General features: G+C 45.1%; 1 protein-coding gene across 1 annotated transcript; it reads right to left on the reverse strand.

Annotated features, from left to right (window-relative positions):
• Window positions 1-4,053: 4,053 nt before the first annotated feature.
• LOC105056719 (uncharacterized) lies at window positions 4,054-7,796 on the reverse strand. The gene is made up of 5 exons (XM_010939027.3): window positions 7,667-7,796; window positions 5,106-5,278; window positions 4,852-4,950; window positions 4,587-4,738; window positions 4,054-4,509 (listed from the first exon to the last, which is right to left on the reverse strand). The coding sequence occupies exons 2-5, from the start codon at window positions 5,274-5,276 to the stop codon at window positions 4,128-4,130; spliced, it is 804 nt and encodes a 267-aa protein (XP_010937329.1). The 5' UTR covers window positions 5,277-5,278; window positions 7,667-7,796; the 3' UTR covers window positions 4,054-4,127.
• Window positions 7,797-10,105: the final 2,309 nt, after the last annotated feature.

Consider the following 10,105-nt stretch of genomic DNA (forward strand, 5'->3'; position numbering starts at 1 on the left):
CGAGGCCGTCAGTTTCGGCGATCGATGATCGAGCCGTTGATTCGGCGATCGACGATCGGCCATGTTGGTCGAAGCCTTTTGCCTTCAAAGGTCGAGGCCGTCGGTTTCGGCGATCGATGATCGAGCCGTTGAGTCGGCGATCGACGATCGGCCATGTTGGTCGAAGCCTTTTGCCTTCAAAGGCCGAGGCCGTCGATTTCGGCGATCGATGATCGAGCCGTTGATTCGGCGATCGACGATCGGCCATGTTGGTCGGAGCCTTTTGCCTTCAGAGGTCGAGGCCGTCGATTTCGGCGATCGATGATCGAGCCGTTGATTCGACGATCGACGATCGGCCATGTTGGTCGAAGCCTTTTGCCTTCAAAGGCCGAGGCCGTCGGTTTCGGCGATCGATGATCGAGCCGTTGAGTCGGCGATCGACGATCGACCATGTTGGTCGGAGCCTTTTGCCTTCAAAGGCCGAGGCCGTCGGTTTCGGCGATCGATGATCGAGCCGTTGAGTCGGCGATCGACGATCGGCCATGTTGGTCGAAGCCTTTTGCCTTCAAAGGCCGAGGCCGTCGGTTTCGGCGATCGATGATCGAGCCGTTGAGTCGGCGATCGACGATCGGCCATGTTGGTCGAAGCCTTTTGCCTTCAAAGGCCGAGGCCGTCGGTTTCGGCGATCGATGATCGAGCCGTTGAGTCGGCGATCGGCAACCGAGCCATGTTGGTCGGAGCCTTTTGCCTTCAGAGGCCGAGGCCGTCGATTTCGGCGATCGATGATCCAGCCGTTGATTCGGCGATCGACGATCGACCGTGTTGGTCGAAGCCTTTTGCCTTCAAAGGCCCAGGCCGTCGATTTCGGCGATCGATGATCCAGCCGTTGATTCGGCGATCGACGATCGGCCGTGTTGGTCGGAGCCTTTTGCCTTCAGAGGCCGAGGCCGTCGGTTTCGGCGATCGATGATCCAGCCGTTGATTCGGCGATCGACGATCGGCCGTGTTGGTCGGAGCCTTTTGCCTTCAGAGGCCGAGGCCATCGATTTCGGCGATCGATGATCCAGCCGTTGATTCGGCGATCGACGATCGACCGTGTTGGTCGAAGCCTTTTGCCTTCAGAGGCCGAGGCCGTCGATTTCGGCGATCGATGATCCAGCCGTTGATTCGGCGATCGACGATCGACCGTGTTGGTCGGAGCCTTTTGCCTTCAGAGGCCGAGGCCGTCGATTTCGGCGATCGATGATCCAGCCGTTGATTCGGTGATCGACGATCGGCCGTGTTGGTCGAAGCCTTTTGCCTTCAGAGGCCGAGGCCGTCGATTTCGGCGATCGATGATCCAGCCGTTGATTCGGCGATCGACGATCGACCGTGTTGGTCGAAGCCTTTTGCCTTCAGAGGCCGAGGCCGTCGTAGATTCTCCGCTCCTTCGATCTCTATCAGGATCTGCGCACGAGGAGCGGGGAGAGGAGTGTAGGAGTCATACCTGCGATGCATCGGTCTCGGACTCCATCGTCAGGGTGACTTTTAGATTCGTCGGGGTGGCGAGACCCGACTATCGGTCGGGAGCCTGCTTAGTTCGGCGGGTCCCCGATCTTTCCTCCGCTTCTCCTTCGGGCCTCTGGGTTCGGCCAAACGTCGGTCGGATGCCCCTTCATCCGCGCGCATATACTTATATGCGCGCTCCAGTAGCTCGGCGTATGTTCGGGGGAGGGTCTTGTCCAGAGAATAAGTAAATCGGGACGACCTCAGGCCCCGCTTCATGGCTGAAACCGCCATGTCTTCGTTGAGGTCCCGGACCTCGAGCGTGGCCGCGTTGAATCGCGCCACGAAGTGTCGGAGCGTCTCGTTTTCCCCCTGCTTGAGGGAGAAAAGGCTATCCGACGTTCGCGGCGGCTTTCGGCTGGTGCTGAAATGGGCCACGAACGAGTGCTCGAGCTGCGCGAAGGAATGGATACTGCCCGATCGAAGACCGGAGTACCAAGCCCTGGCAGCCTTGCGAAGTGTGGCGGGGAAGCCGATGCAAAAAAGAGCGTCGGTTGCCCCTTGAATCGTCATGAGAGCTTTATAGCTCTCGAGGTGGTCGACTGGGTCGGTGGAGCCGTCGTATGGCTCCACGTTCGGCATTTTGAACCGACTGGGAATCGGCTCATCGAGGACCAGTCGAGAGAGAGGCTGGGCGGTCTGGAAGTCGACGTCGTTCGAAGACTTCTGGCCGTCCATCTGCAGTTGGGCGAGTCGGCGGTCGATCTCCTCGAACCGTCGCTCGTAGTTGTCCGCTCGTCGATGCTGGGAGACCCCGGGGGTGGAGCCTCCGGAGGATTCTGAAAGAGAGGCCGACGGTGTGCGTGGCCGCTTTTCCTTCCTCGCCCGTTCCAACGGGGAAGGAGAGGGCCGCTGGGACCGTCGGTCGTCGCGCCGTGGTCGCCCCTCCTCCCCTCCGTGGGAGCACTGTTGGGAGCGCTCGCATGGAGGCGACAGGGGTCGACGCGGCCGTCGGCGGCTGCTCCTGGAAGGCATAGGTCGGGCCGCCGGTTGTTGCTGGAGGCTTTTGACTGCGTCGGTCAGTACGGTCATCTGCCATACGATGGCCGCAATCTGGGCCTCCGTAGTCACTGCAGGGCGCGGAGAGCTAGGCTCCGCCGCCGGTGGGGGCGGGGAGGCTTCTTCCCGGCGGGAAGAGCGCCTTGCCGACCCAGTGATTCTCGATCGTTGAGCTCTTGTCTTTGTCATGCTGACCCCTACCTGGCGCGCCAATCTGTTGCGGCCAATCGCCTCGTCGCCCGATCGCCGGGGAGCGTGCACCTGCAAAAGGAAGTCCGCACTGACCGGAGGCGGCTCCGGCGGGGACCCTCCGACGGTCAAGTCAGAGAGGTGACTGGGCAACAGTGAAATGCAGACAGAGAGCTCTGAGAAGGAGAGAGGGAGAGAGAGAGAGGAGCGAGCCTGCGTATGTGGGAGAGACGGGCGGATCCACCTCTTGCACTGTTGCCTTCCCCGGTTTATATAGTGGAGCACGGTATGGCGCCGTCATTAATGGCGCGGACAAGTGAGGAACTGTCAACTCACTGTAGGCTGTCAGAGCCGCCGTGAAAATGTCATGTCGCCGTGTAGCCGTCTAATCACCAGGGTTGACCCGGCTCTCGGCGGGACAATGCCCCTAGGTAACTGTGCCGCATGTCCGTGTCAGAGCTGACAACGTCTGACGGCCGTACGGTGGTTGGTGGAGTCGGCCGACCCAAGGTCGGTGGCCAGCAGAGTGGCGTCGGACTCCTCCGTCGGTCGGCGAGCTTCATGTGGGTCGACTACCGGACCTCTGGGTTTAGTCGGTCGGGAATGGACCGTGGAATGACCGCAGTTAGCCGCTGATGGCGTCCGTCGGCCTGTCGCCCGACTTACGATCGGCCAGTCAGAGTCGTCCGTCGGACCGTTGGTTAGTCGGTCGGGCTGCCAGCCGGTCGGATCCTTCGATAGTCGGTCGGTCGGTCGGGCCGCCAGCCGGTCGGACCCTCCGATAGTCGGTCGGTCGGTGGATGGGTATCTCCCAACAATATATATATATGTGTGTGTGTGTGTTGGAATCTCCATCACCATGCTTCAGCCATTAAAGTACCAATCTACGCCACATGGACCGAAGTGGTTGGACATGTCAGTATCGCTCACTCAAATGCAGTATTCGAAAGCGAAAGAATTTCGCCAAGATCACAAGATAATACTAGATTACAAACCGCCTCTCCACTGAATAGATTACTAGGAGAGAAACAACCCATGTGAATTATGGTCAATTCAACTAAATCAGCATTCATTACACATGCCGCAATTCCAAAACATATTAAAAGTTTTTATTTTTTCACGTTTCATATTTGAACCCACTCAATTTGAACCAACTCTCAAGGCAATGGGCAAGCATGAAAACACATCACATATTAGACAATCTAAGAACACATCACATAGCATGAAACCCAATTTACTCGTTCGAGCCTGATCTTTCTAATTAGCAATATCTACCTGGCACTGTAGACCATGATTACCCACAATAATCTCAGAGGACATTCACACGCGCACGACCACACATTGATAAAAGGAGAGACAGAGAATTATCATTAGATATCATCTAAAGTCTAAACAAAGAGCTCAGTGACAAACTGTCACACTCCAAAATTGCCAAGCCAGAACAGCAACGGGAACTGAGCAATGGCCATGAAAAGTAGTAGATAGTGTTGCCTACTTGAGTGCCTCTCGTAGCTCCTCATCTCTGTGAAGATTACCCTCTTCATGGTCTTCACTAAAAATACCCCCATACACACACTCGCCCATGGCATCAGGAAGTAATATGAGTAACTCCAGAAGATCTTTACCAGCACAGCCAAGGACAATCCTGTGAAAGCATACCCACCATATGCCACTATATCAAGCAGCGGCGCCTCCCCGCCACCTAATGAATATAAGAAACCTTTTAGGAGGGCAACCTGCATCAACCACCCAAACAATCCCCTTGTGAACTGCAAACTCAGAGCTTCGGGACTAAACCTGCAAGAGACTCGACTATGATCAGTAACCATTGTCGCTCGAAGATGTAGGGAAATGCCACGATACACACGACTTACTTTCCCATAAGACCAAATGAGAAGCCTGCGAGAATAATGTAGGTGCCAAAGGCCATGAAAGGGATGTACAGATCCGGGGCATTTATATCATGGATTGGAGGTTTGTAGGAAAGCCTACCACCAACTGGCTCGGTTATCCTGGTCCAATGACCCTGGATGAAACAGAAGATAGTGAAAACAGAAATTAGTTCTGTAAGTTTCTTAAGGAGGAGGAGCAATCAAGTAGGAAAGTGAAGGCAATACAGGGAATAGAAAGCAAGTTTACCCTGTGTAGGAATGGAAATAGGACCACTTTCAACTTATTCCTCACATACTGGTCATTCACTTGAAAATAATACTGAGGATTGGAGAAATACCTGCTAATCTGTTGCATCAGAGACCAAAAGTAAGAAAGTATAATGACATGTTATATTGTTATTTATAGTGCTCACAAATACTTTGGACTGCAGAAGAGAGGTTATTAATTTCTATTGATAATGCATTGTACTAATGTGCATTGTCCATTGACATATTCTGTACATTGCTTTGCATGAACTCAGAGCTTGAGCCCAAGAATTTCTCTCCATATGCCCCTAGGCCACCTCGGATAAGTCCAGATCCGGCTCCATAGAATGCATTGCCAAATGGATTTGGTTGAGAATTTACAGGAGGTCTCTGCACCCCAGCCTGATTGCTCAGATTGTCATACATGGCTGCAGGTGACAGCAGCAATTGTCCATCAGATTTTTTTAAAATATATATATAACCAAACAACACATCATATAGAAAAGGACAAAAACCAAAATTGTTGGCATTAATCAGGAATTTTCTATTAAGAAATATTATTCAACTAAACATCATAAGCAGATTAAAGTTACAGTTGAAAAAGATACAGCTACATAGTGGTCAATCAAGGTGCCCCAATTTGGGTCTAACTAAACTTTGATTAGTGGGTCATATTTTGTTCCCAAAACAAGACCAGTTGACTGCAGTTTCAAAAATCTCCCATCTCAACCCAGCTAAAGAGTTAAGAATTTGAAGGATAGCTCCTCAAAAATAAGGTGGGCCTATACTGATCCCATGCACGTTGCAATTGGATAAGTTCCAAGTCAATGTTCTAGCCAAGGAACCATTTTGGAGCCTATCTATAGGCATGCAGGGCTTTCAGGCACCTTGAACCAGCATGTTAACCTCCATTTCTATGTTGAAGAGGTTGAATAAAACAAGGATTATAACTTCATTATGTACTAGGACAAGGATATAAGAATAAGGGAGTAATTTTCAGATTATTGATTCAACAGTGTCTCATTTAGTCTGAGTAGATGGTTTGGTGTTCATAATAGGACACATTTAATCGACTAGGTCAATTATTTGACCATGCTTTATTCAAGTTTGGAAACATTACATTATTATAAATAAATAGCAGTGCTGAACTAATGAATAACACACATAGAGATTCACATGAAACAGGGTTTAGGATGCTGAACTAATCACTCAAAGCATGACTAGCTAACACTAATTCTGTTTCATATGTTTTGTCTGATTGGTCTGATTTCTCTGAGTTGTCCACTAATTTAGCAGTTTTTTTTCCTTTTAGAGCAAAGATAAAGATACAGGAAGAAGGAAGCATTACTTTCAATTAAATCACCTGCACCAACTAATATTCAACAAAATTAAGGCCTGCAAAACTTCAAATCCCTTGGAGAGATAGAGGCCAAGACCAAGAGGAGGAAGACACAATTCTCTACAAGCAACAAACGTCAGGATGTCTAGCACCTCAACCTCATCTTATACATTATCTCCCATCGAAGAATTGATTTCTCTATTAGGTTTATCACCATCCCTTGTGTCCCACGCACCATAATTCCTCCAGGTTTCCCTCTAGAAGACCTAGGCAACAAAGTATATTCTATCTCTAATATATTTCTGCTCACATCATGGAGAGCAAGATTTGCCATACAAATCGATACCAATGTGTACGGACTGTACCATACTATAACATACGGGTATATGATACAGGGGGAGTACCGACACTTAATATGCCGAATAAGATATCGTACCAGCATACAAATACTATAATATGATAGTATCAATACGAGGTCTGGTATAAGCTTGATGAACAAGTTGAGATTTTTCAAAAAGTTGTTTAGATCCATATAAACTCCGGAGGCCCTACTTAAGCCTGTAATGGTAAAGATCTAGCCAATCCATACAAGGCAATCAACAGAATCTATAAAAATAAGCCAAGAAATCAAGTTTTGAAATTTAAGCCAAATTCACATATCCATGATGCATGTCAATAGGTAACCACACAGCTTTCCCACTATATAATTCCACATACTACCTATCTTTAGAAATCCCATGAAGGGAAATCTAAACCACCCGCTCTGCAATTCAAAAAAAAAAAAAAAAAAAAGGGAAAAAAAGAACCACCATTTTAATCACCCAAACAAAGCAAATTTCCTGCAGTTAAGCGTATGACAATATGACGACCAATTGCATCACCACCTCCACTTCTCACCTTAAAGCTCCATTTCTCCTCAGAATTGCGAAATGGTAAAACCTAAATAACTCATATCATCAGCTCAGGCATTCCTTGCATCACTGCTAAAGCTCCATCAGTGCACAATGAAACACTGCCTCTTTAGAAATCTTCTAATTGAATTGCAGATATTCGCACATAATGTTCCCCGCATTGGCCAGAAGACTAGTAAATCAATCATTAAAGAAAAAAAAACAATATTTGTCTTCTCACTGAAAGAAAATAGAGATGTGCTTAAGTATAAAAATCTTTGGCCATTGATGTCCATCTATTCGATAGCATGCCGTATGATTAATGAAATATAAAATCATCTACCCAGATATATTCGTAGAAAGACAAGTTTTTGATGAGAAACAAAAAGACAATTTGGATTCACGGCAAAGATCTATTTGATCCAGACAAATAACAGATCGAGCTCAAAACCTAATGAGTGGATAGAAGATCGATCTACAAATAAGCAACCGCAGTCAAGAAGATCACAACTACGGATCAGAAAAAGAAAAGTTTTAGCAAGCTTTAGATTAAACAGAGAGAGAGGTATGGGAGTTGGGCTGCGTACCTTGAAAGCTTGGGCGAGGGGGATGGGCGATTCGAAGCGCAACGGAAGAGGCGAGAAGACGAAACCCTCGATGCCCGCCGCAGCAAGTAAGCGAAAGTCGGTTTAACGGATTTCTTTATGTTTCAAAAAGTATTTTATCATAAAAAAACTCATTTTACTGCCGCATATTTTTATAAAAATTTAATGCTAGTAACAATAAAAACTTGGCATCACAATTTCCAATTCAATTGATCATTTTTGTGGTTCTAATTTCATTCTGTTTTTACTTCCAAGCAAAGTTGCCAACATAAATTTAAGAGTTCATCGTTTTTGTACTATAAATATTTATTGTTATTAATATTATTAATTTTTAACTAATCAATTAAAATTTAATATTTTATTATTTTAAAATATTTATTTTGTTTGTATTTATTATATTATATTATATATATTTTTTTTTATTGAAAGGAAAGGAAATGCCACCCACTTTATTGGGAGTTAACAGAAAGTATTATGTAAACATGTATTTGTAGCTTTGATCAACTATTGAGGCATCAACTTATGACATGGACATCAAAGCGGGCCAGTCTCTGCACTGAATTCCAAAGCATGGTGAAATTTAGAAAGATGTGCTTACTTCTGTGTCTTGCTTTGCTGCCACCTTTCTTTTTCTTTTCCAACAAAATATGAGACTACATGTCTCCTAGCCATATCATCCTCATGACAAGATGTTGTTCTTCCTTGATTAAAATTTATCTATTTATATAACTCATGAATATTACTATATACTTAAAATAAAATATTTAAAAAAATATTATTAATATTTCTTTTGGAGCTGCATCATATAGTGCATTAAACAATCTAGTGATAGAAAAATTATCCTAACTAAATAAATAAAATTTTTTATTAATAAATTTTTATGATTCCTTTTTGTTGTTTGCATAAAAAATAAAAGTTTCTAATGCAATCTATCCCTAGCATGTATCAAAAAAAAAAAAATCAAAAATATATTACTACTGTTAATAAGTATTGATATTTTATATATCATATAATATTTTGCATGTCTTTTAAAGCAGATCAAGTGAAGGTGGTTGCTCTCAAGATTACAATGCATCATGTTATAATTTATTATGTCTACTTTCATCAATGATTGAAAAATCAAAACAAAAATTGGTCAATACTTTTTTTAATTTAAATGAAAAATAAAAAAGCAAGCAAATACTTCAAAGATAATAGAAAAATATATGAAACACTATATTAATAATTTTAGGTCATATTCAAATTATTTATATATAATAACTTTAAAATGATTTAATTAAGTATTCATCAAAGTGAAATAAATTTTATTTTTTAATGAGATGCACCAAAGTATGATCTTGCATAAACAACTAGCCTTGGAAGACCACCAACCTTGAGTATGGTTAAAGCCATTTCTACCAAAACATCCTAGCAGATTTATTATTCCTAGACTTCAATTATGTCAAATGCTTCTTTTGCTTCTTTTTTTTATTTTTACAGCTATCTTCTCAGTTGGATCGGTTAGTTTCTAAAACCAAAGGCCGAGCCACACACTTTGGGTTAAAAATACTTCAATGGCGGCAAAAAGTTGAACTAGGTGGAAGATGACTAAGGACTTCATACTCATCACATTAGATGATGGATCCAGTCCTACCATGGTTGTCACATTTCTACATGAAGCAACTACAGCTTCTATTTTTTTTTTCTTTTTTTTTTGGTTCAAATTGACTGTTTACATGCCTCTAGAATAGACAACAAACATCGGACATGAAAATATCCTTCAATCTCTGGGTAACAATGCCATCATTTCCCATAACACCACTCTGTTATGATCGGCCATGAATGATGTTACACCATTATCCTCTTTGTAGATATATCTGGTCACCTTAGAGATGCAGCTCAGAGTAAGTCTCCAAGTGTCCACCCATAAGGGGAGGTCAGCATTGTTGCGCCAAGGCTCCAGAGCAAGCTGATATAGCGGTAGAGGCATGCCGGTCAGAATGTGGGACGCTGTGAGAGATCAACAAAAAAAATCCACTCATGCTGGAGGGGGCTGCTCTGATGGAGGATCCTTCGATGCTTAAATCAGTCAGAACTTGAGCACAGTAGAGAGAGAAAGAGAGTGCTAGAGATGGCGCATCGTTATGCATACACATGTGTGAGCTGAAGCTTATCTTTCTTGAGGTCTCCTTGTTACCTTTATATATATAGAGGTACTGGAGCTTGTTATACCTGGACCCATAGGGTTGTCAGGATAGGGAGTCCATCCACTCACTAGGTTGTTAGTTCTGGGTGTTTATTATATGATGTGGCTACGTTTTGAGAGTTTGTCAGAAGATTCTAACTGATTGCCCACGTGGCTCAACAGATTGGTTGACTAAGGTTGGCCCATAGTTGAAGTGCCATCCCGAATAGATTTGCCTCAAGGCAGATCATGGGATC

The sequence above is a fragment of the Elaeis guineensis genome, chromosome 13 (assembly GCF_000442705.2).
Source record: "Elaeis guineensis isolate ETL-2024a chromosome 13, EG11, whole genome shotgun sequence".
Lineage (NCBI taxonomy): Eukaryota > Viridiplantae > Streptophyta > Magnoliopsida > Arecales > Arecaceae > Elaeis > Elaeis guineensis.